The sequence below is a fragment of the Punica granatum genome, chromosome 7 (genome assembly GCF_007655135.1).
Source record: "Punica granatum isolate Tunisia-2019 chromosome 7, ASM765513v2, whole genome shotgun sequence".
NCBI classification, from domain to species: Eukaryota; Viridiplantae; Streptophyta; class Magnoliopsida; order Myrtales; family Lythraceae; genus Punica; species Punica granatum.
In genome coordinates, this window is record NC_045133.1 from 26,195,110 (window position 1) to 26,222,869 (window position 27,760).

The 27,760-nt window shown below is 39.4% G+C and overlaps 5 protein-coding genes across 8 annotated transcripts; 3 read left to right on the top strand and 2 right to left on the bottom strand.

Annotated features, from left to right (window-relative positions):
• Positions 1 to 899: 899 nt before the first annotated feature.
• On the top strand, positions 900 to 5,633 carry LOC116214009 (probable 28S rRNA (cytosine-C(5))-methyltransferase). Its single transcript, XM_031549217.1, has 18 exons — positions 900 to 1,041; positions 1,212 to 1,489; positions 1,574 to 1,752; positions 2,003 to 2,066; positions 2,145 to 2,278; positions 2,406 to 2,489; positions 2,575 to 2,649; positions 2,740 to 2,811; positions 2,895 to 2,968; positions 3,195 to 3,247; positions 3,327 to 3,436; positions 3,773 to 3,841; positions 3,932 to 4,006; positions 4,330 to 4,422; positions 4,507 to 4,586; positions 4,690 to 4,789; positions 4,880 to 5,151; positions 5,233 to 5,633. The coding sequence occupies exons 2-18, from the start codon at positions 1,216 to 1,218 to the stop codon at positions 5,288 to 5,290; spliced, it is 1,866 nt and encodes a 621-aa protein (XP_031405077.1). The 5' UTR covers positions 900 to 1,041; positions 1,212 to 1,215; the 3' UTR covers positions 5,291 to 5,633.
• Positions 5,634 to 9,664: 4,031 nt separating this feature from the next.
• LOC116212869 (phosphatidylinositol/phosphatidylcholine transfer protein SFH9) lies at positions 9,665 to 13,496 on the top strand. 2 transcript variants are annotated; one of them, XM_031547592.1, is made up of 11 exons: positions 9,667 to 10,097; positions 10,197 to 10,225; positions 10,708 to 10,791; positions 10,928 to 10,981; positions 11,101 to 11,178; positions 11,452 to 11,505; positions 11,904 to 11,963; positions 12,120 to 12,215; positions 12,314 to 12,415; positions 12,500 to 12,580; positions 12,812 to 13,496. In XM_031547592.1, exons 1-11 carry the CDS (start codon positions 10,037 to 10,039, stop codon positions 13,145 to 13,147), a joined length of 1,035 nt encoding a protein of 344 aa, XP_031403452.1. In that variant the 5' UTR covers positions 9,667 to 10,036; the 3' UTR covers positions 13,148 to 13,496. The 2 variants fall into 2 exon arrangements, with proteins under 2 accessions (XP_031403450.1, XP_031403452.1); XM_031547590.1 differs by having other exon boundaries at positions 9,665 to 10,097; positions 12,314 to 12,580.
• A 147-nt stretch (positions 13,497 to 13,643) lies between these two features.
• LOC116212868 (WEB family protein At5g55860) lies at positions 13,644 to 17,261 on the bottom strand. 2 transcript variants are annotated; one of them, XM_031547589.1, is made up of 5 exons: positions 16,739 to 17,261; positions 16,501 to 16,605; positions 16,218 to 16,383; positions 15,742 to 15,929; positions 13,644 to 15,627 (listed from the first exon to the last, which is right to left on the bottom strand). In XM_031547589.1, exons 4-5 carry the CDS (start codon positions 15,910 to 15,912, stop codon positions 13,843 to 13,845), a joined length of 1,956 nt encoding a protein of 651 aa, XP_031403449.1. In that variant the 5' UTR covers positions 15,913 to 15,929; positions 16,218 to 16,383; positions 16,501 to 16,605; positions 16,739 to 17,261; the 3' UTR covers positions 13,644 to 13,842. The 2 variants fall into 2 exon arrangements, with proteins under 2 accessions (XP_031403449.1, XP_031403448.1); XM_031547588.1 differs by lacking the exon at positions 16,218 to 16,383.
• A 5,039-nt stretch (positions 17,262 to 22,300) lies between these two features.
• LOC116214226 (transmembrane emp24 domain-containing protein p24beta2) lies at positions 22,301 to 24,848 on the top strand. Its single transcript, XM_031549587.1, has 5 exons — positions 22,301 to 22,456; positions 23,353 to 23,562; positions 24,038 to 24,224; positions 24,322 to 24,429; positions 24,527 to 24,848. Exons 2-5 carry the CDS (start codon positions 23,353 to 23,355, stop codon positions 24,658 to 24,660), a joined length of 639 nt encoding a protein of 212 aa, XP_031405447.1. The 5' UTR covers positions 22,301 to 22,456; the 3' UTR covers positions 24,661 to 24,848.
• A 193-nt stretch (positions 24,849 to 25,041) lies between these two features.
• LOC116214227 (protein NOI4-like) lies at positions 25,042 to 27,738 on the bottom strand. Of its 2 annotated transcripts, none has more exons than XM_031549588.1 (3): positions 27,563 to 27,738; positions 26,224 to 26,409; positions 25,042 to 25,456 (listed from the first exon to the last, which is right to left on the bottom strand). In XM_031549588.1, exons 1-3 carry the CDS (start codon positions 27,566 to 27,568, stop codon positions 25,412 to 25,414), a joined length of 237 nt encoding a protein of 78 aa, XP_031405448.1. In that variant the 5' UTR covers positions 27,569 to 27,738; the 3' UTR covers positions 25,042 to 25,411. The 2 variants fall into 2 exon arrangements, with proteins under 2 accessions (XP_031405448.1, XP_031405450.1); XM_031549590.1 differs by having other exon boundaries at positions 26,224 to 26,406; positions 27,563 to 27,736.
• Between the last annotated feature and the right edge of the window lie 22 nt (positions 27,739 to 27,760).

Sequence of the window (27,760 nt, forward strand, 5' to 3'; positions counted from 1 at the left end):
CATAAAATTAAGTTGAGTTGTATAACTCATTGAACTCGAAAAACCAAACACAACCTAATGGATTAGGCTCCCATCCATTGTTTATTTTCCATATAAAGAAATGACTCCGTCACTTTAATGAAGCCTCGCTGAGTACGTTCATCAAGTCCAATAGCTTGCTCGGGCTCCATCACTTGCCAGAAACGTCGTACCTTTGCTATTTGACACGGACATCTACCGTTAATCCTTACAACGATCCCGCAGGGATGCAAGCTATGTCTCGACGCCTCTGAGGCGCAAAGGAAATCAAAGGAACTGCTGTATGCTCTATTTAATTATGATCTTCTTGTTGTGCCATTGCAGGTATATATGGTGAAGCTGGGTAGCTCAAATGATCAGAATTGGGATGGTTACATATGGCTCTAATACCATATTTTGAATATTATAATTTGGAAAATCTCTGTTGAGATGTTATTGAAGTCACCATTCCTCCGCTATGTAATATTTCTTTCTTGCTCTTAGTTGCTCTTATTATCATGGATTGTTAAGATCTTGTCCCCCACCTTGGCATCGAAGGATATGAAACATTCCAAGAGATTATAATACAACCGATGTCTAATTGATCAGACCAATCAAGACACGGATTTTACCTTATTAATGCTTTATACGTGATTGGTTCCATCCATTTGCTAGTTGTCGGGAAATCGAATTATCAAAGATAAATATAAGATCGCGGGACGAAAATGGAGAAAAAAAAATCGAACTGCGGATAAAGGTGAGAAGCTATGAATACTTCAGGGATCAGATTGAACGAAAGAAATACTAAAGTTTACCAATGAAACACAAGATGGGCCTCGGCAGCCTTACTGTTAATGGGCCTCGGCCCATCACTCGAGGCCCCCCACCTCTTCCCTCCATCAGACACCTCCCATGTCTTCAACGGAATCTTCTTCAATTATAAACCCTAATTAAACCCTAGCCGGGCAAAGAGGAAGAAGAAGAAGAAGAAGAAAGTCGCCAGTTTGCTCGGGATTTTCGGAATTTCTCACCCTGCAGTAGCCGGTAAGCTCATTCCTCCACATATTTCCTAATCCTATAAGTCATTGATGGCGAATTTGGAATGTGGGATAGCACAAGTAGTCGTTAATGGAGAAATTTCATTGTTTTACCGGCAAATTTGTGAACTGTTAGTTAAAAATTCGTGCTTGTGACTCTTGGTGCTGCTTCTGCAGCTCAATGGGTGCCCCCGTTGTTAAAAAGAAGAAGGGTGCGAAAGCACAGAAGCCCCCACCTAAGAAGAAGCTGAAGAATGATTTATTCGCCGAGAAGAGATCGAAGAAAGATGATATTGTCGAGGAGTCCGAGTCTGACGACCCGAACTATGAAGAAGTCTCCGAAGAGCTCGGAGAATCTGACGGAGAGGAAGGAGGGTCTGGTACTGAGTCTGATGCGTCTTCCGGCGGAGACGACCCTCTCGCGGATGACTTCCTCCAAGGGAGTGATGATGGAGGTGGTTAATCGTGAATTTTTTTCGCCTTTTAAATTGGTTTTTTATGGTGCTATGTTGTTGACGTGTTGTTTGGTATTCTTTTAGAGGAAATGCCCGGTTCGGATGCTGATTCTGACAAGGATTCAGACTCCGATGAAACTGATATTGAGATAAAATCTGAAATTCTTGATGAAAGAAGGAAAAAGGAAGAGATAGATGCAGCAGATGAAATACAGCTCAATATCAAGGACGAATCAGATGAGTTCAGATTGCCAACAGAGGAGGTACCCATGTATTTTTGGTCATCTCTGATTAAATACATCATATTCTCGTGGTCCATTCAGTACAGTGGAATGACGCAGGAACAAATAGGGTATCGTTCAAATTATGCCATGTCGCTGCATTCACTTGTCATTCTACCATATAAAACGTGTCATCATTTTTTATATGCTCTGGTCAGCTATTTTTTATAAGTTATCGTCCACCATCAGCTTAGTAACGCTATCTCTGTAAAATGTCATATTGATGACTTAGGAGCTGGAAGAAGAGGAGCAAAGACCACCTGACCTCCCAAATATTCAGAGAAGGATACGAGAAAGTGAGTAGGTTTTTCGTATGATCACGTCTTTAATGCTTTTGATTGCATGGGAGTGCTCAGTCTGGTCAATGCTATCAGTTGTTCGAGTTTTGTCAAACTTCAACGCCCTGAAGCAAGAAGGAGCAACAAGGAAAGACTATGTGAAGCAGCTAAAGAGGGATCTGGCTTCGTATTACGGTTACAATGAATTCCTTATTAGTGCGCTAGTTGAGGTGATTAAATTGATTACTTCCATAAAGAATGCTCATATTTTTTTAATCTCATTTTTGTACTTTGCTCGGTTGTTGCTCACTTCTTATATGCTCACATTCTATATTCACCTTCTTCTATTTCTTGAAGATGTTCCCACCTGTTGAGCTTTTAGAACTTATTGAATCATATGAAAAGCCTCGGCCTATATGTCTAAGAACAAATACATTAAAGGTAAAATAGCATCCTAACTTGTTCCTGGTTATTCTTTCTGAAACCAAATTGGCATCTTACCAAAATTCCATTATGTTTATTTCAGACTAGGAGGCGGGATCTGGCAGATGTTTTGATAAACAGAGGTGTCAACTTGGATCCATTAAGCAAATGGTCGAAAGTAAGTAAAACCCGGTATTGCAATTTCTTGGCTTATGACTCCTTTTCTCGTATATCAGAATTTTCAGGGGGCAATTTATTGTGATTGCAGGTTGGATTAGTTGTTTATGACTCACAAGTACCTATTGGTGCTACACCTGAATATATGGCTGGTTATTACATGGTAAAGATTTCTTTTGTTTTCGCTTTTCTAAAATTAATTATTCTTATTAATTATCAATCACTCTTACTAATTTTGCTTTGCAGCTACAAGGTGCAAGCTCATTTCTGCCCGTGATGGCCCTTGCTCCTCAAGAGAAGGAACGTGTTGTTGACATGGCGTAAGTGATCATTCGTTCTCTATTGACGAAATGCCTCTGCATTTACATCTGCCTTATCTATTTTGTCTTGTCAATACATTTTTTCTTTTCTGCTAATGCTTATAATTTTTTGATTAGTTAAAAAATTGATTGTCATTAGTCAGTTGCCCCAATTCTGATCATTAAGATGTGCTTTTCATAAGATTCTGCAACATTCATAGCTAACTTATCCTCTCCACTGATGCAGAGCCGCCCCCGGTGGTAAAACAACTTATATTGCAGCTCTTATGAAAAATAGTGGTAGGTTATGACTTCTATACAGTTGATATTATATTTGGCTTTCAAGAAGGCAATAATATATTTATTGCTGCTTTCTCAGGAGTAATTTTTGCGAATGAGATGAAGAACCAAAGACTGAAATCTCTCACCGCCAATCTGCATCGGATGGGGGTGACAAACACCATAGTATGCAACTATGATGGGAAGGAGGTCAGTGTTATGTTATTAAATTCGTTGCTTGCTAGAGTTGCTCCCCATACCAAACCTATCCTTCACACACACCACCCAACCCCCCTCTTCTCTTTTCTTTCCTTTCTTTTCTTCTTCTTTTTTTTGCACAAATTCTCTAAGTTGTGGAAATGGGACTCATACTCAAGTAGCCTCTTTTCCACTTGAAGATGAAAATTTTTCCCTATTAATGACCCGAAAAATCTCTTAATATGTATTCAACATAGTACTGTAAATGCTTTTCTCTGGTGGAAGTCTTTTCACGTATTGATGTTTTGTTGTGCTTGTGTTAAATGAAATTATTCATTCTGCTTGCAGCTTCCCAAGATCTTGGGTCTGAATTCTGTCGATAGAGTGTTGCTCGATGCACCCTGTAGTGGGACTGGGGTTAGTAGTTGCGGTTGAATTTTATATTTTTACCTCTTAGTTGTTGGTCTCGCTGCGTAAAGAAACTAAAATGTGTGCACCGATTTGAAGGTTATTTCCAAAGATGAATCTGTCAAGACTTCTAAAAGTGTTGAAGATATCCAAAATTGTGCCTTTCTGCAGAAGGTATGTTTCTCTTATGACAGTTCATTGTCGTTGAGGGCTAGTGAATTTATTTTGAAGTTAATAGCTTGACATTATGGTTTGATATCGTCTCATGCTGTCATGAGTTTTTTTTACTCCCAACATTGAATCTGAAATTTGATTTACTTTGTGGATCATGATTAACTATTTGTATCTCTTGGAGAGATGAGTTTGTCGATTTTATTTGATCATATTGTGTGAATGACTGTATTTAATTCGAGATAGAAATGCTAACTCATTGAACATTTACATGTGTCATTTCTTTTAATGGAAAACTTCATCACATCCATGTCTTGTTTTTGTAGCAACTGATACTTGCAGCAATTGACATGGTTGATGCCAATTCAAAATCTGGTGGATATATTGTTTATTCCACATGCTCCATCATGGTCCCCGAGGTACATGTCTCTGCAACTCTACTTGCATTTTAACCTTTGGAAACATCGTCGGTTTCATTCTGACCAATCGTTTCCTTTTTGCAGAATGAAGCAGTAATTGACTATGCGCTGAAGAAACGTGATGTCAAACTTGTACCTTGTGGACTAGATTTTGGTCGTCCTGGGTAATGATATGTTCAACTGGACAGAAAACAAAGACACAGTTCATGTTAAAAAACAAAAACAAAAACACAATTTCTGATGTCTATATGTTTCCATTCCTATCAGGTTTGTCAGTTTTAGAGAACATCGTTTTCATCCGTCTTTAGAAAAGACAAGGCGCTTTTATCCTCATGTTCACAATATGGATGGATTTTTTGTGGCCAAGGTAAATTTTGATCTCAAACACTTGTCGTGAAGAACACCCGGAGACTTCAGAAAAAATGTTCTTACTTTGAATCCATTGTCTTTGTTGCAGTTGAAGAAAATGAGTAATAGAAAGCAAAGTTCAGCACCTCCTGCTTCAGCTGAGACGACTATGGAAGAACCTTCGGCAGATGATGAGGACAGTGACACAAAGAACGAAGAAGAGAAAGCTCAACAGAATCCGACGGAAAAGGGCAACTTGAGAAACAATGGGGTCGTTGAGAATGGTCGGGTCAAACGCAAGGAGAGAGAATCTGTTTCTGGAGAGAAGAAGAAGAGAGAGAAGAGAAAGTTACCGTCTAGAGAGGAAATATCAAGAATCAGGTATGGAATCTTCAGTGTGTTTTCGTTCGTCCTTTTGACTACGAATAGATTGGGAAATTCATCGACTTTGTCATCTAACAGAGAGGAGAAGAGAAAGGCTCTGCGGGAAAAGAAGGCTGTGAAGAAGAGTGGAAAGTGAGATTTTCAATCGGTAGAAACACCAAAGGACACGTATTCTTACGACATTTGCGGAACCTCATCACATACCTCACCAACCAAGCAAAGTTTTGGAAGATTGGGTGATTCGACCGAAAGAGGGTACTCAGGAATGTTGGTACTGTCTGAGCTAAACAGAACTTAATCATGCTTGAAGCTTTAGCTTACGATGAAGACAATGTGGAACTGAATGGGCGTAGCCGCCCTTAAAATTTTGATTATTGATTTTTACGTGTTAAATATATATGATCTTACTGCTTAATTGTGATCAGAGAAATGATCCAGATTTGGAAGAATGGAGATGTTGTAATTCCTTGAGTCGGTTCTCTAAGTTGCCCTGATACCTGTGTTTGGTTTATTATTGATCTCAATGATCCAATGATGTATAGCCAACCTGGTTCTGGCATTTGCTATATACCCGAGTGTACCCGTCTCGACATGTTAGATCTCGGGTCACCATATCTTGGTCCCGCCTTGATCGCTATCAGAACCATTTTGCTACGCATCGCAGTTGTGTCGAAGGATATTTCGGGTTCAGCCTGCGTGCAAACAAAGCTTCCGCGCGGGGAAGCTTCATGCTTCTCTACATTTTTCTGTCAGATTCATCGCATGATAGATGGGATTGGATCAGTCAACAAAGAAGTTACCACTACCGGTATGTTATCGGTATGGGGAAATTTCCTCGTGTTCCCGAGTTCACGTCTTCCTATGAAAGTATTTTCGTCATTCACACCTCTAACAACATGGGTAGAATCGTCGTATCGCTATATTTCAGTACATTTAATGTCTTTTTAAAACTTACGAAATGGAGGGCGATAATTTTGAATATTAGGTAGGGGATCTTGGCGTTATGTTATTGGATATAAGGTTTTGAGGACAGCATAGCACTGTCGGCAAGTCGGTCTCCGATGATATTTATAAAATGGGAAATGCTCGTCTCAATCCCTCCCGTGACTTTAATAATTGAATGAGTTCGGACTCGGCACGATGAACGCGAGAATGAAATAGCACCCCATGTGGGGGTCCCACGTGACGGGCTATCGATGGGTCCAACTTTGGCAACATTCTTTGTACGTTGATCTTTGTTCCCTTCCCCAATTATTTGTATTTTATTTTATCAACCGAAGCAGTAGCACAAAAAAACTATACGTATATATATATATCTTCGTATATATGCGTGTCGAAAGCTCCGTCTGCCTCGGTCTCAGATAGTAAATTAATTAAAATAAGTTTAGATAAAACTACACGTTTATTTTAAAAAGGGTAAAGTAGTTCGAATGAGGCCTCATGGAGGAGTCAACCGGGCAACGAGCGAGGCCGAGATCATGCCACCACGGCGCCATTGACATCAATAAACTGTTGGCGACCTGGACACTGAAACCGGGATAACGATGATGATTTCATACTATACATTTATTTAAAAAAAAAAAAGGAAGAAGGGAGAACTCGAGATTCTTTTCGACCGTTGACATTGGAGTAGCCTAGATAGCCCGAAAATAGTAGATACAACTTCGGTTGTTATTCGGGCTATAATTGCTTTTGACTTGGAATCTACCGATTTCTAGTCCTTTACAAGTAGATCTTAATAAATCGGGAGAAAAAAAAAAAAAAAGAGAGAGAGAGAAAAAGGAAAAGGGCACACTATGGCTAGTGGCTTAGGTTATCTATCTATTACCAATGGCTAAAATACGAAGATGACAATATCATCAGATTTATTTATGCCTGTTCTGGTTAATCTTTGTCGTTTTTTTCCTGTCATTTTCTTAATATTTTGTCCAGCCAGATGTAAATATGTGATTATTGTCAGTCTTCTGTAAAGGAGGAAATAAAAAAAAAAAGAACAAATACGAAGAGGGAAAAAAAAAACAACAACTTGGAATTGGTCATGGGGTTTGAACATTGAAGTGTTCAAAATTGGACCAATTAATGGGATTTTCATGAGTTGCCTTTCTAAGACCATTACACAGACTGACTCTCCTTAAGCTCTCTAATAAGGTAGGAAATTCATTTTTATTCAATTCAAACATTGCGTGCCCTCCCGAAACAAACAAATTGAAGCATCACATGTTTCCTCTCTAATTGGAACGTGATTATTTCATTAGTAGTAAATTAGCTGCACAATCTCGTACTCTCACGAAATTCTCCGATTCGTGCAATGGAGACCTTCCGCATAAGCAACGAAGACCTTCAACGTAAACATACTGGACAAGTCCTTAACTTGTGGTGGACCATCTCTTCGAATCTTTCCACGCATATATGCATTGATTCTCTTTTTCAGACCTTTCAAAATTTCATAATATGTCTACAATTTCTTATTATTATCAAAGAGATATTTATAATTTATTTAAAGATACTAATTAATGAAATTACTTTCAATGTTTTCGATTAACTTTTTATTAATAATATCGACTAAAAATAAAAAATTTGCAAACGCGTGCAAAAAGCACAAATTATATGGCTAGTTAGTTAATTACTCGGATAATACAAATATAATATCCAATTGGAAGTTTGTGATGTTCATGTACCGACCCTTCAAAGGAAAGGTGCCGCTTCGGCAAAGCTGAGAGCGAGCATTTTTTGACCGACCACGTCAAACATTGTCCCATTGACACCTGTAAAAAAAAGAAGAAAAAAAAAAGTTGAATAGTTAAATAATAATTAATATCTAATCTTACCACCTCAATTTCATCACTAAAAAGGTATATTCACTTCCTATAATTTAAAGTTATTCTATAAAATATGGTTCCATTAATAGTGGGAAATTGATTCGTTTTTTAAGACGCATCGATAGTATTGTCCCAATCGTATGGCGATCAACTTATGCTGCTCACCGATTTTTCCTCGTGAGTAAATGAATTATGGTGATGTAGAAAGAGATTCTATTCCTTTTCCTTTTCTTTATTTCTTTTATTAATTAGGCCACCAAAAAAGCTATTCCATTCAATATTCAGTGCCACAGAAAATACAATTTCTCCTTGAGGCCTTTGGAATTAAATTCGAATATCCAGAAATTGACAGGTTATGAAAATATTAAATTATATATAAGAGAAAGGATTGGAAGAGAATTTTGAGGTATTATTACTCCAAAGGCTAGGCATCTATCTTTCCTCTTTTTCCTTCTTGGGAGTTATATGTGGATCCCAATTTTTCTCAACTTTTTTTTGGCTTTAATATTTTTATTGTTTATTGACTTATGGTGGTCCATACATACACTTAAATAATAGTTACCAAAATATATTAATTTATCTTCACTAGCAAAGTCAACAAAGACTCCGATAAATTTGATAATAAAGATAAAGAGAAAAAGAAGCAATTCCTTTTCTTTTTCCCATTAGGAAACGAGAATAAAGTTTTTGGAAAATTTCCATTTTCCCAATAACTAAAAGAATTGTTGTTGACAATTAAAGGTATGACAGTGTGGAAACTGTGGAGCACAGCTAAAATACGCAATCTTTATAATTCTGATTTTCAATTTTCTAATTTCTAATTTAAGTGGCTTGAAATCAAAGAAATGTATTTCAGCTTCTATGTCAAAAAAAAAAAGTACGATGTATAACTTGTAGAAAGTTCAAATAATTTGGAGAAAAGTGTAAGACTTGGATTCTGGTCGTGCCTTAGACCGCTCTTGTATGTACAACACAGTCGAAATAATAAGCATGTTGAATCGTAAAATGAATTTTTCATCAGTTTTAACTTTTACTCACAGTGTTATATTTGCTGACTTATGAATTTACTATTTATATCTTAAATATCTATATATATATATAGACATATATATTGTATTGGTGATATGAATCCGTACGGTGAGAAGGAGGGTTCATCTTGAATCTGAAATTTCAACTAAATGGACAATTTACACACCAACCTAACTTATACATAATTTATAGAAATGATTAAAAAAATACAAATGATAAATGGAAAAGGGAAAAAGGCAATAAACAAATAAGGAAAGGTGCTTTAATGAGTCACGTACACTAATGCGCCACGCGTTACTAAGGTGGATTGCAATAAAAGCATATATATATATATATATATATTTATTTATTTATTTATTTATATTCGAGATATAAAAGAGACTAACATCATTTAAGCATCGATATCTCTGATCACAACTAAGGTAAAGAGCGAAAACATATTCATAAATGGCATAATTTGACAAATGCAATACGTCTAAAGTTTTGTGTATAATTATTTTTTGGGGAAAGTAATTTCTAATTGCAACTAAATTATATTTATCTGTATTTTATATAGATAATATTAAATAATTAAATCGATGATATGTCTTAACACCAGCGAGTAATTTGATTACTACTATAAAAAATAAAAAATAAAAGATTATTATTGACTTTCTGTCTGTGTCGTTTGTATAGTATTAGTACTCGTCGAGTTCTCGAAAAGACATGATTGGCTGCGACAGAGCTCTCTGGCTTTCTTTTCCTTCTTTCTACATAGAGAAGAAGAAGAAGAAGAACGAAGCAACCCCAGAAAGGCAGAAACCGTACGAGCAAAGGGCCATACCCATCTCTCTAGCTCTCCCAGTTTCTCTCTCTAGGTCCCTCTCTCTACCTTCGAACTTCCAATGCTGAGAGGTTCGAGTGGGTTGATGAGGAGGATCTGAAGTTTGAGCCAAAGACTCAAACTTGCGTCGGATCTGCAGAAGACTGGAATCACTGGTGAACAAGTCCTCTCAGTTTCTTTTTTTGCCGTTCCCAGCTTCAGGGATCAGACAATGGGTAGCGTTGCCAATGAAGAATCGGCAATCAAGCAGTTCCAGTCTCTGATGGAAGAAGGTCAGCTCCTCAAGACCTCCCACCTTCAGCAGCATCCGATGATGTCCTTTGATGTCTGCCCTGCTAACATTTCTGCTCTGTTTTTTTTCTCTGATGCAGTAGATGAGCCACTGAAGACTGCATACGAGGTCAGTCCCATGATCTTTCTAATTAGCTTGATCTGTTCATCTTTTGAATTAGGAAAGAAAGAAAAAAAAAATCCCCCCTTCATCATTGGGTCTCTCTCTCTCTTCCTTATACGCTTCTTTGGTTTATCAAAAATTTCAATTTTTTCTTCACTTTCATATGGTCGTGATGATTAGTTTATGATATGAGGCTATTGGTGGGAAGACATCTCTGTGTGAGGTCAATTTGCTATTTCATTGATTACTTATAGATGGGGAAAAAACTGCAGATTTGTATGTGAGGATCCAGTCAGACAGTGGTCAGTTAGGATGTAAACAAGATCAAAGTAGTTGTCTTTCAGTTTCTTATGCCTTATGGGACGTCACGTTCGACTAGTTTGAAGTAGAAAATTGTGTTTTTCTAAATATGGATGAATATCTAGCTCTTGGATTCTATGTTGAATTCTTTTCTTGTTAGTGAGGAAACTTTGTTTTTGTGGGTCCAGACTGTCCATCAGGGGTATCCAAGAGAAACTCTGGTGCGGTTCTTGAAAGCAAGAGATTGGAATGTCGCCATAGCCCATAAGATGGTTAGTGGCCTTAGTCCTTTTTGCACATGCTGAGAAAGTGGTCCAGACGCGGTTCTTTAAGCTTAGGACTTCTATGGGAATCTTTCTAAAATAAAGGTGTTATTTTGTACTGACGAGGATGTTAAAATGTTTCCAGTTGATTGATAGTCTAGAGTGGAGAATGCAAAATGATATCAACAGTATCTTAACGGTGAGTTCCACCATTTCTTGAAATTATCCATAAATGGGCAATCTGTTTACTTATGAAATCAGCAACAAAATATTATATATATTTATGCCTTTCCTTTACTATTTACTTTCTGATCGCAGAAACCCATTGTTCCTGCTGATTTATATAGAGCAGTTCGGGATACTCAGCTTGTGGGATTATCGGGCTTTACAAGAGAGGTACGTGAGCTCTATTGGTTCATCCTTCTAATTTTCATTTTCTGATTGTAACTATCAAGCAGTACTAGCTAGTTTTTATTGTGTATTTACGATACCAATATTCTTTTATGCAGAGGGCTATGTATTTTAGTACTTTAAAAAGATGCTTACTGTAAATCTTTGCTACATTTGGATGCCTTTTGTGGGATTTTGAAAAATGTGAAAGACCTATGCATAATATGCCTGTTAATCAAGAAGTTTCTAATGTATGGGGTTCTCTTTACTGAATAACAGGGTCATCCTGTCATTGCTATTGGTCTTGGGCTCAGCACGTATGACAAAGCATCTGTAAGAACTCTTGATTTCTCCCATCTTCATATTAGAAGAATAATATAAATTGAATGATATATAGATGAGTGCATAAGCTATCTTTATTATCTTTATTAATGGTTGCAATCTCACTGATACGTGCTCTGTTAATAACACAGTTGATACACATTGCTGGCGCAATTTCTTACTAGTGTAATCTTTGAGGAGAGCGGTCACTTAAACTTAGAATTAGAACCTGTCGATGGTTTCGCTTCGGGTTTAATCATGTCCTCTTCGTTTTTCTTTTGTGTTTAAGTTTATTCTGCTCTTGTATAGTCCTGTATAGATGTGAAGGAGAGTGCTCAAGTTTGCCTTTTTTGTTGAAGTAATGATTATTATCTCATGGCGTTTACTTTTATCTTTCTCTTCAATTTTAGGTGAACTACTATGTGCAATCTCACATTCAAATGAATGAATATAGAGATCGTGTGGTGCTGGTATGACTCTGCTTATTATTATTATTTTCTTTCTTTTGGCAGTGCGATTCTTGGCTTATAGCTTCATACAGTGTTGATATTTTTTGCACTCACTCACACATACATGCATATATATATAAATATATTTAAGTTGGATTGGCTTTTGTTTTATTTTAGCCCTATGCAACAAAAAAGTATGGGAGATATATCGGCACTTGTGTGAAAGTTTTGGATATGACCGGTTTAAAGCTTTCGGCACTTAACCAATTAAAGGTACCTCATTGCTCAACTTCTTTTCCATTTCTTCTTTTGGAAACCTTATTTAAGGAAACCTTTCATGGTCATGTTTTCCGTCCACTCTTTCATTGCAGCTTCTGACAGTAATATCTACAATTGATGACTTGAATTACCCAGAGAAGACAGAAACTTACTATATCGTGAACCCACCTCGTATATTTTCAGCTTGTTGGAAGGTCAGCACCTATCTTGGTTCTTTTTTGTTTTCCTCGATAAGATATTTAAATCATAAAACAGTGAAATTCTTGGAATGGTTGCAGGTCGTAAAACCGCTTTTGCAAGAGAGAACAAGGAGGAAAATTCAAGTTCTTCATGGTTGTCCCAAAGACGAGCTATTTAAGGTCAGGACAGCTTATTCTGAAATAGACCAACTTTTCCGAACACGCAAAATAAAGGGTTAATATACTCTGGACATTCCATCTTATATGAAATTCATTACAGCTTGAAGAAACCTTGAAAAAATTATAAAGTCAGTCCACCTGAAAGAACTCTTATTACTGACCCAATTTTATCATTCCAATGGAATTTCCACTGCACTTTCTGTTCAGCTGATGGAAGTATTTTTGTTGCAGATAATGGACTACTCATCCCTCCCGCATTTTTGTAGAGGCGAAGGCTCGGGATCATCCAGTGGATCTGATAACGGAACAGTAGATGATTGTTTCTCCTTAGACCACACCTTCCACCAACAGCTCTATAACTACATTAAACAACAAGCTTTGCTCATGGACTCGTCACCAGTCAAACAGGGTTCCGTCCACGTGACTTTTCTCGAGCCCGAACCTGACGATGCCGAGATTGCCCAGACAATCGAGTCAGAGATCCACAAGCTTGGTGAGAATAAGAGGGGGCTTGTGAGTATGATGAGCGGGCTTAAAGTGAATGGCAGCTGGAAGGGTTGGTTCTGATCCGGCCACCTGACTACTTATCGGGGGCAACATCTGTAGCTACTGAATATAGTCTAATAACATTTTGCTGTGTAGTTTACTCCCATCACGTGTATTAAGGAGATGGGTATCAGAGGTGTACCCACTTTGGGTGGCTAATCCTTTACTTTTATCCTCTCGACGTTGCCAATTCCTTAAGGAAGTGAAAGCTTATGGTATGGGTAAGCTCGATTCTAGTGCTCCATAGTTGATAGAAGCATTGAAGTCGTGTGGACATCTTGGAACTCTCTGAGTGTTGTAATTGATTATGAACTGAAAGTATATAGGATTAGATAGTACAATGAAAAATGCTGATTTCTTGATCCTCCAATATTACTTATCGGTTCATGCTTGCAGAAGAAACGGTTTGTCCGTGCTCTTCTTCTCGTACTTGAGAAGGTTATGCTGGCTTCGGTGTTCTTGAATTCGAAAGCATCGACTCATTTAACTGATGGAAGATAGCTAAGAACCGATCAAAAAAGCAGAATAGATGTGCCATCAGTTGAACTTCCACCTTGGATAAATTTATCACACTTCCCAAATCTTGCTTCCAAGATAAGAATCTTCACCTCTCAAAACTAGACAACGATAAAAAAAAAACTCCAACCTTAGTTGGTATCTCATATACACACGAACAGAAAAATCCCAAGAAAAAATCTGCAAAAGCCAGAGCCATATCACACGGGCTTCTCTCCAGGAAGATAAGACGGGGATCCGCCCTCAATCTGGTTCTTTTTCCTGCTGAAGATGCCGCTGAAATTGGACCGAAGAACCTTCTTAGAAACCGAAGTCTTCACCTTCTCAAGTCTTCGCTCAGCAGCTTTCCCAGGTTGGTACTGGTATTTCTGCACCTTATAGATCGGCGGGGATGAGTCAGAGGATACATCGGTTTCAGCCAAAATTCGGGATGCAGTCTCAGCGGCCTTCTTCTGCTCCCTCTCCCGCCATTTCCGGAGCTCTCCTTCCACTGCCCTCTTGGCAGCTTCCGCCATCTGTGCCCTCTTGAGGGCCGCCTCTGTCTCTGCCTTCATGTCTTCAATCTCCTTCTTGGTGGCCTCCAATCTCTTGAGGGCTTCATTCTCGCTTGCCTTCACAGCTTCCACTTGGGCCAGGGCAGCAGCCACCTTCATCTCTGCTAACTTCTCAGACTCCTCCACTTTTCGGCTCAGACTATCAAACTCATCCTTTGAGATAGTGATCTTAGCACCAGACTCGGAAGTGGAGGCTCTTGCAGCAGTTGTTCTCTCCGACAAGTTCTTGATCTCATCAAGGGCATTAACCTCAGCCATTTTCGCCTCTTCAGCCTCCTCGAGGGCAACTCTCAGCCTCTGTTCTGCCTCCTTCAGAGCGGTCTTGGTGGCTTCTGCTTCCTTCTTTAACTCCTCCGCCTTATCCTTCATCTCCTCTGCCTCTTTCCGAGCATTCTCAGTCTCCAACACTAACAGCTGAAGAGTCGCTATCATTTCATCAGAAGCACCCCTTGCTTTCGACTCTTCTGTAAGGCAAGCTTCAAGCTCAGACTTGCTCTTTCGGAGCTTCACGTGGAGATTCCCAACGATTGCTTCTGTTTCCGCTTCCTTTTCCTTCAGTTCGGAGTGCTCTTTCTTCACATTCTCTAGTTCCACCTTCAGGGATTCCACCAAACTCTGCAGTGAGCTCTCCTCCTCTGCCACCTTCTTCAGCGATCCCTTAGCATCGTCCAGCTCCAATGTGACAGTCCTCACAGATTCTAAATCGGAAGCCTTCACACTCTCCATTTGCTTCTTCAGAGACCCAATTTGTTCCCCCGTCTCAGCCAGTTGGGCTTCAAGATTTTGAATCATTTCAGGATCAAACTCCTTTTTCAAAGTAAGCAATTGCTTTGCCGATTCCTCCAAGGTAGCTTTACACGCCTTTCTTTGGACATCTTTCTCAGTGAAAATCTTTGCTTGCTCCTGCTGCGCATGAAGAGTCGCGAGCTTCACTTGCCCTAGAGTTTCTTGTATAGCCGAAATCTCCTTTGAGAGTTCACCAACTTTCTCAATGTTTGCCTTCGCTGCAAGTTCGGCCTCTTCAGCTTGCTTGAGTGCAGCAACCCTCGTCTCTGTTGTTGCATCACAATCTTGCTGCATCTTCCTCAGCTCTTGCTTCGCGGTGTCGAGTTCAGTAATGAGACTTGTATACTGTCCCCTTGCTTTCTCTAGGTCCTGCTTCCAAGAATCGTTGGTTCCAGTGAACCCATCAGAATTGGCCTCCTCAAACTGCATGGCCAAGATTTTTGCACTTTCTGTTTGCTTAATCGCCTGCTCCTTAGATTCAGTCACAGCATTTAGCTTTTGGGTAAGCTCCTCCATCGTTCTCTTAGCCTTCTCAAGCTCGACAAGTACTTGGCTCTTGGTGGTTTCGGCATTCTTTAGCTGTTCCTTCAGCTTATTTAGCTCTTTTTGCACAAGGTGAAGCTGCGTTTCTTTTGCCAAAACCCTCTGCAGAAAACCAATACAGTTTGTTTCCAACTTGGAAAAACAATTACCCAAAAAAAAAAAAAAACACATGAACTCGAAGGCATTACACCACAAGAAAGATAATGAGAAAAATACCTCCGCGGAGTGAGGTTTAGGCTTCCTAATAGCAGGTTTTTCTCCCGAAAAAGCCCCTTCACCAAATAGATTAACTGCATCTTTAACTGACTGAAACGGAGCTCTGGTGTCTATCTCCCCCACCTCCGCCTTCGCAGAGCCAGGAGATTTTTGCCGGTCTTTTGCTACCATCTCACCTTTATATGCAACTGCCCGAAACATTTCAAAGAGCAATCAAAGAAGTTAAATCATAAACAGAAATTGAAGAAAATTGAGATGTCACAGGACAACACTTATGATCAATCTAAACTTATACAATGAAATCTATTCCGACGAGAGATAAAGTAGGAAGACCTACAAAATTACGCCGTGGATACATCTAGAGCACCACGAGACTCACATGTCAGCTCAAATTGAAGAAACAGAAGCACATGATAGAAATCTAGTCAAACTGGGAAAAGCAAATTTCAACATTCCATCACATCATCGAGTCATACCCTGAATCTTGTGCTGCACAGAAAGGCGTGAAACATTCGTAACACCATTAGAAGCATTGACAGCAACCTTTTACAATCATTCTCTTCGTCAAGAAAAGCATCCAAGCATCGTTATCTCAAGCAGCACGGCTTGCATCCATGATTATTTTCAACAGATAAAGACTATCTAAACACACCGAAGATATAACTATAATTAACCACAAATAACTCAGGAACTCGAATCGTTCTGAAAAGTAGCTTCGGTAACTAAAACCGAGTCAAGAACCTATGCACCAAAACATACCTGAATAACACTCAGTCGCTTCAGGATCAAACGAGACCGGTGCGACAGCTGATCAGCAGTCGCTTGATTCTTCAACCAACCAAGGTAATCACTCTCCAGCCCCGGCTGTACAATAAGAATCAAGGATTAAGGAAAACCACGTCCCAGCTGTGGATGATTTGCCTAGCCGTAGCTAAAAACAGAGCAAGAAGCAAACCCACAGAGAGAGAAAGACTGGACCCTGTTGACCATGGCTTACCAAGTTAAATTCCGGACCAAGAAGTACGTAAATCGCGAGAGGAACCCTAAAACCAGCAAGAGCTAAAACCCCAGAAGCCACCAATAATTAACCAAAAACCTCCCTTCACATTCCCCTCGACATGATCGCAGAGACTCCGGGGATCATCTTCAAGAACTCGAGCAAGTTCGAAACTTTCGATGATACCAACCGGAGGCCCGACCAGGTGGAGCAGAACATGCAGAAGGGGCAGCAGATTCCCGAGGAAATTCCCCCCTTTCTGGGACCCAAGAAAAAAGGGAAAGAAAGAAGGAAAATCTTGGTGGCCTGGGAGTCTCCGGGGGGTCCTGCAGCTTCGAGAAGATCGAAATGGCGACAGGGAAGTGGAGTTGTTGAAGGAGGAGGAGGAGGAGGAGGAGGTCAAGGGGAGGAGAGAGAAGATCTTATGGGGGTGAAAGTTTGAAAATTTGAGACGAGCTCAGGTTGAGACAAAAGCTCTCACACGCAGCTTTGAGCAGACTCAGTCAGTCAAGGCTCAACTGAGGAAGAGAGAGAATTGGTTTTAGAGAGAGGAGAGAGAGAGAGAGAGAGAGGGGGGGGGGAAGGCGGGTGTTATCGCGTGTGTCGGGTTCACGTGGGACTGGCGGAATGATTGGTGTCTCCGGCGCTCGCCCGGGGCTAAGATGGTCATTCCAGTTGAGCTGGGGACGCGTGTCAGGTTTTGATTGGGTGGATTGGAAAGTTGGATGGGAAAGGTGGGGCATGCCACGCCGGCTGACGGCACCGGCCAAGAACAGCTAAAGGCTATGCTACTTTTCCTCTCCGGTAATGAAGCCAACAATTTGCAATTTAATTTGTTCTTATCTTTATTCCCATCAGAGGAAAATTTATGAATGATTGATTGATTCTTCAATGAGATAGTAAGGAGAAAATGCCCATTACCAATCGATGAAACGAGAAAAAATTGACAAAATCTTTTTTTTTTTTTGTATGCATGATTATTATGAGCATAGACATAACCTTCGTTTAATTTGTTCGCAAAGGTCGTGCTGGGATTGCGTGTCAGACATTGGGTAAGGAATTATACACCACCAACGTCGTTGGAGGATTCATTCAAATATCCTTGTAACTGTCTTCCTATTTAAGTTGAGGATGGATGGATTAATTTTTTTCTTAAAAAAAAAATGGAAAACTTCCAAACAAAAATGAAAAATAGGAGAAAATGAAGAATGGAACTCCTCTCTTTCTTTCTTTCTCTTACATGCTCACATGTCACAAAAAGTATGGTATATAGTACGTCTTCCAATAAAGGGCGTGGAGTAGGTGGCTCCCCTTATTGATCTGTAATTGGACTTTATAAAATTGTTAGTCCAACTTTATTTAATGAAACATTTAAAGAGATGACGAGAGTATGGCTGAATTCCTCACTAGGTGTTTGCATTAAAATATATAGCTGTATATAGTGTTTTTAGGAAATTATATATACATGACTAAAATACATATTCTATACAAGGAATAGTATAATGTCAGAGATCAACGAGAAACTTTGATTACTCTATTACTCCCCCGCAAGTTGTACGAGGAGTTCTCCACATTCAGCTTGGATCGAACAAGCGAGAATCGCATGGAAGATAAGCCTTTGGTGAGGCCATATGTTAACTGATCATCGAAGCCAATGAAGCGAATGAGCAATTGTCTGCTCATGAAATGCTCCCGAACGAAGCAGTAGTCAATCTCAATATGCTTGGTTCAGACATGAAAGACCAGATTCGCTATGAGATAGATAGCAGAAACATTATCACGCTAGAGAGTAGGAGGATGTCATAGTGGAAAGCCCAGTTCTCGAAGTAGTGACTGTAGTCAGATGATGTCAGCGGTGGTATTAGCAAGAGTCTTGTACTCATATTCAATGCTAAACCTGGCCATAGTGCGTTGTTACTTGGAGCTCCAAGAAATTGGATTGGTAGCAAGAAAGATAACGAAAACCACTCACAAAGCGTCGACATCAGGATTCCTAGCCTAATCGGCATTAGAAAATCCATGTAGAGATGAAATAGGATTGGGAAGAAGATGAAGGCCATAAGTGACGCTGCCCTTAAGATACTGCAAAATACACTTCATCGCACGCTAGTGAGTGGTAGATGGGCGGTGCATGAATTGGCATACCTGATTGGCTGCATAGGCGATATCAGGTCGAGTCAACAATAAGCACTGAACGCTGCCAACCACGCTTCGACGGAGTGAGATAAAGCCCAGTGGAGTTAGCACAAGCTTCCATTCCTAGAAAAAAAAATTAAGTCAACTGAGCAAATTCCTTACGCAAAGCATACAAGAGGGAGGAGAACGACGCACCAGGCATCCCAATCAAGATGATGTCGTTGACATAGACTATGGTGAAAATGATATAGGAAGAGCACTGAAGAATGGATAGAGAAGTGTTCGCCTTCAAGTCAAGAAACCCGAGTTTATATGGGAAATTGTTGAGGCGTTGAAATCATGCCCACAATGCTTGTTTGAGACCGTATAGAGAGAGACGAAGTTTGCAGACATGATCAGGATGAAAGGAGTCGATAAACCTTGGAGCTTGAGCCATATAGACCTCTCAGACGGATGCCCGTGGAGAAAGGCATTCTTCACATCAAACTGTCTAATAGGGCACTGTAGAGAGATGATAGAATGTCTCGTCATAATTAACTACTTCTCTCTGATTGAATCCTTGGCTACCAATCAAGCTTTGTAACGATCAATAGTCCCATCAAGAACGTTCGATTAACTCATTCTCTCTTATTGATGCGGCTGAAAACGTGATAATTTTATGTTATTTGGGTGTTTTTACAATTTTTTGGGAATAATTTATTTTAGAGAATAATTTATTTTTTTCGTTATAATTTTGTTTTGCAATTTTTAGGAAATAGTTTATTTTAGAGGATATTTTTATTTCATTCGTTATATTTTTTTTTCCTATTTAAGTATTGTAAGCCCTAGAGCTAAGGATAGTTTAGTTTTTTTTTTATGAATAAAATTTCGAGAGAATATTTTCTCTATTTTTCCAAATTTGGCATTGATTGAATCAACGAATTTGATGTATATTCTCTGGTATTCGTAGAATCAACAAGTTATAGAATATTATTTTCCAATATTCGTGCGCGAATCAACATATTATAATTGGTTTTTTAGTTTCGCTGCGTCAGTTGGTATCAGAGCCAGGTTCGCTCTTGGATCAGCGATGTCACTCCAAAGAACAACTAATCAACATCGTGTTGTAGAGGAGGACGAACTGTATCGAATGATCGAGCAAATTATTAATACCTGACTGGTGTTTAGGCGGGACGTGGTTATGGATCACCTAACAAAGTGGATGGGGGAGCTTATGGAGGCCCAACAGGAGGTCGACTCGAGGCCCGGCCGAGTCCCTAATCCGACTGCAGACTTGGAGGATGTCGAGCATGATTCATATTCTGAAGGGGGACGCGACTTTGTTTCCCGAAGATGATCTGTTTGATGACGCATTTTTTTTGTAGCGAGAGGCGATTGAGAGCCCAACTTCGACGAGGAGGAGGAGGATGATGAGGGATATGACAAGGGTTATAACGAGAACAAAAAATTTGATGAATTTGAGGGGAATGATGTGGGTTTCTTTGCTTCTGCTGAGTATGATGAGGACGATAAGGAGGCTGATGCGGTCTGGGAAGCCATCGACAAGAGGATGGACTCGCGAAGAAAAGATAGGAGGGAGGCGAGGCTGAAGCAGGAAATTGAGAAGTACCATGCCTCGAATCAACAAATGAGGACGAGGATGTTAGATGTCTCTATCGAACCAATCACTACGGCAGAGTATTTTGGATTAGGATTTTTTCCAATCATCCGTTCTGGAACATGGGCTAACATCGGTTTTCGGTCAAGTATGGAAGATGTATATGTTTGTGTGGATAATTTTATCCCAAGGGAGAATGATGCGGCAGAAGACGTGGCAAATCGGTATCTCGAGAAAAACAGGTTCTGACGACCCTGTCTCGAGGGAAACAACATCTGGAGCCAAACGAAAAATTTTGGGGGCTCAAACAGACAAGTTTATGTTATTTGGGCGTTTTTGCATATTTTAGGAAAAAGTTTATTTTTTTCGTTGCAATTCCTTAAAATAGTTTATTTCCTTTGTTACAAAATAGTTTATTTCCTTTCTTGCAATTTTGTTTCTTCCTATTTAAGTGATGTAAGCCTTAGGGCTAAAGTAGTTTAGTTTTGATGAATAAAATTTCAAGAGAGTATTTTCTCTATTATCCCAAATTCGGCATTGATTGAATCAACGAATTTGATGCTTATTCCCTGGTATTCGTAAAATCAACAGGTTATAAAAAATTATTTCTTGACATTCGTAAGCGAATCAACAGATTACAATTGTTCTTTTAGTTTCGCTGCGTCACTTTGTAACGATCAATAGTCCCATCAAGAACTTTCGATTACTCTATTAACATCAATGTACCAAATTCATTAAATATGTGGTTTTGGATGATTCATATGATCATAATCAACTCAAGGAAAAAAAAAAGGAAAAAAGAATGAAAGACTCTCATCTTACAAGAGGATGGATATAATACAGTGAGATGTAGTCTTGATTTAAATCTAATTGGTTGCAAGTTTAATTTCGCCTATCGAATATTATATATATATTTTTATTTTTCTTTCTTATTATTAGGCTCATAAATCACTTCAGTAGATAAACAAAAAAAAATCAAGTCTTTTTCTTCATTTTCACCTAAACCTATCCACTAATGTTTATTTATAAATAATTCTCATGTCGGATAGATTATATATATCGAAATAGGAAATGCAACATGTCACCATCTGTAACATCTTCACTAACATCCTTTTTACGAAGACTTTAACATAAAAATGTCTATTAACGTTTATTTAGAAACAATTCTCATGTCTTAAGGATTATATAACCGAAATGGGAAATGGAAGATGTGTCAGCTTGTACGAGAGACATAAACAACTATGTCACAGTCTATAACATCTTTTTTTTTTCTTTTTTTCTTTTTTATAGATAGTCTATAACATCTTTAAAAACATCTTTTTGGACGAACTCTTGTCATTTACGGCGTACTATCTAAGTTTTTAAATATATATATATATATATATATGTAAAAGTTGAAATATTATGCGTATATAATTGAGGAAACTGTAATATCAAAGTTAAAAAGTGGTTCCAAGCAAAAAGAGAAAAAAATGTTAAAAAATGGAAATTACCAACTAAAGTTCTAACTCTAGTACGTGGAAAGCCAGTTCAAGTACCACTCATGCACGAAACGGGCGTATGAGCCTACAAAGTGACAGCCTAACTATGACACTGGGCTTTCGTAAACCCGGTCCACGTAGGAAGCAGAACCGTAGACTTACTATCAGACTTGTCACGTCAAGCGGACCAATACCAGCTCTCCACGTTGATTGACTAGGTTCACGGGTTTGACCATCCGGATTCTGATTGGGTCCCACCCATGGAATGGACGGTGTCGATCAGGTTCTGGGTGTACCCGTGATGGAGATCACGTGGGTCACTGAACGGCTCCACGAGACCCCGACGCAGAGGATCCTGCTCTCCCCCTTCTTAGAGGGCATATGGATTCCTGAAAGTCCACAAATACAAAGGTTCTGTTGGGTCGAGTTTCCTCTTTGGTCTCCATTTCATCTCTCGGCTTCGCCATTAGCTCATCAAAATCGAAACTTTCTCGTGTTTTCAAGGTAAATTTCGATTCTTGAAGTCTGATCCGATGATGTGCACTGGTAATTAATGAGCTTCGGTATTGTTTCCTTGCTGAATCTGATCTTGGAAGTCTCAAATCGGTTCCAGCTCTGGGATTGAAGAGCTGTAAATTCGTCTTATTTAGGCGAAATTCTTCTTGTTCATGGAAGTTGAATGATTCAGCGATTCGCTTGCTTGTTGGGTAGGTTAGATTGCAGAGGAACTTTGACTTCAGACATGTACGTTCATAATGATCTCATCTGTCTGAGCTTTGGGAAAGTTTTGGGGGTGAGGGGAGAGAAATGCCATGGCAGGAAACAGAAGCTCCGATGAGCTCGTGATAGTTCAGTGGCTAAAGTTTGTTGGGTTGATGTGTGGAGGATTAAGGAAGATGTCCTCTTGAGTAGTCGGTTTTGCTGCTTCATTCTGGTAAAATCTGTGAAGAATACTCTTTATTTTGAGTGTCTTTGTATCTGCATCACTTATGGTTACCGTCAGTGGTGACGATTTGGATGGCAGACAAATGCAAAATCTTGAAATGGCAATAAAGACCTAAACTTTGCTGGAATTTGGATCTCGGGGGCAGCGATAATAGTTTCCTTTACCCCGGAGTATTGATGTCTTATTTGAGGTTCTTCCACTTGTCTAGCCTACAAGGTCTTTGTATCTGCATTACTTATTGGTACCCTCAACGGTGACAATTAGAATGGCGGACATGCAAAATCTTGACATGGAGATAAAGATCTCAACTTTGTGGGAATTTGGATTTGGTTGCGGGCAACTACAGTAGTTGTTCTTTACATTTGAGCATTGATTCTCTTATTTGAAGTTCTCCCATGTGCCTAGTCTACAAGGTTTACTCATTGCGTTTTTGTTTCTTCCCTCTTTTGTACAGATGAGATTTGTTTCGCCTGGGCATTGCTTCATCAGCTTTCTGGTCCTTTTCTCAAGCCTGCGAACTGCAGTTGGGATCAGATTTGTCATTGATAGGGAAGAATGCTTCTCCCACAATGTTCAGTATGAAGGCGATACAGTCCATGTTTCATTCGTGGTGATCAAGTCCGATTCGTCTTGGCATTACAGTCAGGATGGTGTTGATCTTGTGGTGAGTTTGGCTAATGTCTAGGTCAATCTCGGACTTGTTTTATATTTCTTCCATTTCATGTGATCACCAAAGTGTGTGCCGTGTTGGGTGAGCATCTGCCTTAAATTCTTTCAGTCAGTCAATAGTCCAAGCTGATGCCATGTCAGTGTCTGTGTGATGATTCAATGTCACATTGATTTATTTTCCTTGGGATGAAATTATTATGATGACTTTTCAATCTATTAGCTCATCTTTTCATAAGTTTACTGGTTAAAGCAAGAATAAATTTTCTGGATTCTTGCTGAGATGTCTTATTGAAGATAAGACCCTTTTCTTGTTTGCACGAACTACCATAAAACGCTTATCTTGTGTCCTTTCGAGGAGTTGCAGATATTTTAGAATTGGTTTATGTATGCGTAGACTCTCTCTCTCTCTCATCGTGTTTTCTCAAAATGATGCATTGCCCTTAATGATCCTTCCTTTCCCTGAATTTCAGGTGAAGGGACCTACTGGTGATCAAATTCATGACTTCCATGATAAGACAAGTGAGAAGTTTGAGTTTGTCGCTCATCACAAAGGGCTCCATCGTTTCTGCTTCACTAATAGGTCTCCTTATCACGAGACCGTCGACTTTGATGTACACGTTGGGCATTTCGCTTACTACGAGGAGCATGCAAAAGATGGTAAATTATGAGTTGCTCTATTCTCTTCATGACATAAGTTGAGGTTGGGATAGAAGGATGGTTAAATAGATTGACTATATCTGTGTCATGTTTGCAGAGCATTTCAGTCCTTTGATTGAGCAAATAGGAAAGCTAGAAGAAGCCCTTTATAATATTCAGTTCGAACAGCATTGGCTAGAGGCTCAGACGGAGCGCCAAGCAATAGGTATCTAATGAAACCCAACTAAAAGTTTTATCACGTCCAAAACGTTTATCTCAAAATAGACTGAACTGATGTTAATGATTTTCCTTTGGATTTTCAGTGAATGAAATGATGAGCAAAAGAGCCATTCATAAGGCTGTCTTTGAGTCAGTGGCACTTATCGGGGCGAGTTTTCTTCAAGTTTACCTTCTCAGACGCTTGTTCGAAAGAAAGACGGGTCTATCCCGAGTTTAGACTCCATATCCTCGCCTCTACTTATTTTTTTTCCCCTCGAGCTGAACCTTTGTACTTCTATGTAGCATCTAAGTATTTGCGTAAGTTTTTTTTTTACCCTCTCAGATGAGCCGAACATTGTATAGACACAGTATCCAAGAAAGTTCTTGAAAATGCGAACAGCAGTGCAGGATAATTTTGAGGCTTCATAGACAAATGTGGCATTTGATGTTTTAAGGAGTAAAGGAAAGATTGGAATATGTTCTGAATTTCAAATGCGATAATAACTATCCTTATGAGTTCTAAAACAACACAATGACCAAATAGAGAATTAAGTAACAGTGAGAACCCGAAAGACCGAATAGAGAATTAAGTAATGAGAACCCAAAAAAAGACCTAATAGAGAATTAAGTAACAAATTTCACAAGCAAAGTAGGTTCGCGGATACAATGGAAAGGGAAAGCAAATTTTACAAGAAAAGGAGATCCTATACCCCAAAACAGCACAAGGGCAAATAAAGGAAGAATCATAGACTTTTGTCCCCTAATAAGAATCATAATCACCGCCAAAATGAGCCATATAGATTACAGTAAAAGGGTATGATTTGTTTTTCCCCACAGCTTTGGGTATTACAGCACAACAAACAATTCCAGAAAAGACATATTACGGCTTCGACAACTATCCAAACTTCTCCATCTCAAGGGAGAAACCCCTGGGGCCTGGACAAGATAAATGTCCCTGGCATTGAGGCTTTCATGGAAGGCAGATCTTGTCAATGTTCTGCAGCAGGGCTCAGCACGCAGCAAAACCATTTCTTCTGCAATGGAGCATAGTTGGTGTAAGCATTCGTGGATAAGGTAACTGAAAGTAGGCAAAAGGTTATGAAAAGACAATTCCAATTTTCCCCAAATGAAGAAGGAAAAAATCAGAAGCTGATTGAAAGAACAACTGATCCTAATTCTGATGGCTCTAGTAGAATGATCACAGTATTCACATCAATTGCTGCAATACCATCTCAATCGACATTGCACCCGAGTGAAGCACCAGCTCCTCTGGGGTATCTCATGTAATTAGAAGGAATACAAAATCCAATTTCGGGTCACATAATCTCAGCTCGCCCTTGATTCATCCAATTCACTTGGAATAACACTTAAAAACTCATCTGATTAATCTATATGAAGCAAGTCTAGATTCACAGAGAAAATCTATTCTTATACTAATCCTTTTGCCCCCACATCCTATAAGCCATCCAAGAATGCAACTACTTGACCAGGACCAACCCATAGATCCCCACTCCCAACATGTGGATGCACAGGTACTGGTTGACTAAGAAAAAGTAGTGTCTGTTGTCATCTAAAAATCATCCTATGCAAAATATGGAGAACCTGATCACTAAGTTGATTGTCGTTGCTAAAGCAGGTGGCTAATCAGTGGCAACATGTCTCGGTTTTGAGTCCTCACCCCACATTAGAAGCAATTCAGCCACCCTCATAAGCTTTGTGAGAAGGGCCCCTGGTTTCATGGGTTCATGGGGTATTCAGGAGTCCCCCATCAACAAAAAAGAATTGTGAAGCAATAACTTACAACTGGAGGCTTTGTGGGATCCACTGAACTTTTAATCGGCACTTCAGACTTTCCTGGAGAGTCAGGCTTGCCACCTGTTTTTTTCTCATCCCTAGCCTTGTTAAAGATTACAGTAAATCCCTCGGCTGAAGCAGGGTCATTTACATCCCATTCACCAAACTTTGGCAAAGGTCGACCCTTCTCCTGCTAGAAGAAAGAAAACACATTCCCAGTAAGACCAAGAGCCCGATGTAATGAACAAAATACAGATAAGTGAAACTGCTTCACATTGCTTACATGCCAATACAGTCCAACAAAAACTAGAATAAATGGCAAAAGCTCACAGCATTCCTGAGAGAAACAGGTGCCCTTCCAAGTTCCATTTATGACAGATAATTTATCAGGATAAGATTATAGAATCTGCTGTAGAAGACTTACTTCAGAAACCTAAGTTGGTTCCTCCCAACAGAAATTTCTAAAAAGTTAACCATGCTCATTTCATTCTGAGTGACGCAGATATGAGAAAGCAAGTAAACTTGCTTCAAGGATATTCATAGAAATGGACCATAATCTAGGAAGTAGAAAGATCGTGAGATATAAGTCTAGTCTTAAAATAGATTACAATAACTTGTAATAGCATCATATCATTGCGATTCCAAAGTAGACATTCATCAATTGCTCATGTCTTCCTCAACCAAAAACCCTCCTCAATCAGGTATTCATATTCAGTCAAAGAATACAAACTGGGCAATTCTCCAACACAAGTCTCTTTTGATTTCCTTATTACCTAAAAGAAACTTCTTTATAGTCTGCACGTTTCTAAAGGGTATTTTTATGACAGAAAAAGAAATTTCTCAGACCAACTATGTCCATGTTTATGAGGGGAAGTAAGCAAACTTGTTCATGGGGAAGGAAACAAGAAAGCATTTTCAGAATCAAGTTATTGTTTTCACTCTCAATGACTTGTTTGACAAACCCCACCTTCCAAGAAAGGATATATGTCATAAGAAAGGTAAAAGTCCTAACAACCAAACTGCTTCACAACAGATAACAGCCCCCCCCCCCCCCCCCCCAAAAAAAAAAAAGCTTCCAGCTTGAAAACTCGTACGATCCATCCCCAAGAGGCCAAAAATCGAAACGTAAGATCATACAGCAATCAATTAATGAATTTCAGATTCAAATTAGACAAGCGACTGATCGGCATCAATATTCCGGCGTGCTAACAAAAAGCCGAGCTCAATTCAATCGAATCCGGCCACCCAGAGCTTCGTGCAAGCAACGAACAGTCAATCGGAACGCTAAATTCTACGGATACACAGAGAGGGAGAGAGAGAGAGAGGGATGGAGAGGGTGCGCATACCGACATGAATACGCTATGACAGAAAACCTCTTCCTGGAAGGAGAATCGACGACTATCAACAGAGCTGAAAAAGCAGAGAGAGAGAGACAGAGAGAGCTTTCAGAGAGAGAGAGAGAATATAAAGAGAGAGAGAGAGAGAGAGAGAGAGAGAGAGAGAATGTTAGAGAGAGAGAGAGAGAGGAGTTGGGCCAGAAATGG

Excerpts from the sequence above, each read along its gene's own strand:
- LOC116214227 (XM_031549588.1), bottom strand. Across the intron at positions 25,457-26,223 it reads ATCCCACAAAGCCTCCAGTT|AAGAAATGGTTTTGCTGCGT; the intron begins GTAAGTTATTGC and ends GCTCCATTGCAG.
- LOC116212868 (XM_031547588.1), bottom strand. The coding sequence starts at position 15,912 with ATGGTAGCAAAAGACCGGCAAAAATCTCCTGGCTCTGCGAAGGCGGAG. Across the intron at positions 15,628-15,741 it reads CTAAACCTCACTCCGCGGAG|AGGGTTTTGGCAAAAGAAAC; the intron begins GTATTTTTCTCA and ends GGTTTTCTGCAG.
- LOC116212869 (XM_031547590.1), top strand. The coding sequence starts at position 10,037 with ATGGGTAGCGTTGCCAATGAAGAATCGGCAATCAAGCAGTTCCAGTCT. Across the intron at positions 10,226-10,707 it reads CACTGAAGACTGCATACGAG|ACTGTCCATCAGGGGTATCC; the intron begins GTCAGTCCCATG and ends TTGTGGGTCCAG. Across the intron at positions 10,792-10,927 it reads TCGCCATAGCCCATAAGATG|TTGATTGATAGTCTAGAGTG; the intron begins GTTAGTGGCCTT and ends AAATGTTTCCAG.
- LOC116214009 (XM_031549217.1), top strand. The coding sequence starts at position 1,216 with ATGGGTGCCCCCGTTGTTAAAAAGAAGAAGGGTGCGAAAGCACAGAAG. Across the intron at positions 4,790-4,879 it reads ATGGATTTTTTGTGGCCAAG|TTGAAGAAAATGAGTAATAG; the intron begins GTAAATTTTGAT and ends TCTTTGTTGCAG. Across the intron at positions 5,152-5,232 it reads GAGGAAATATCAAGAATCAG|AGAGGAGAAGAGAAAGGCTC; the intron begins GTATGGAATCTT and ends GTCATCTAACAG.
- LOC116214226 (XM_031549587.1), top strand. The coding sequence starts at position 23,353 with ATGAGATTTGTTTCGCCTGGGCATTGCTTCATCAGCTTTCTGGTCCTT. Across the intron at positions 23,563-24,037 it reads AGGATGGTGTTGATCTTGTG|GTGAAGGGACCTACTGGTGA; the intron begins GTGAGTTTGGCT and ends CCTGAATTTCAG. Across the intron at positions 24,225-24,321 it reads CGAGGAGCATGCAAAAGATG|AGCATTTCAGTCCTTTGATT; the intron begins GTAAATTATGAG and ends TCATGTTTGCAG.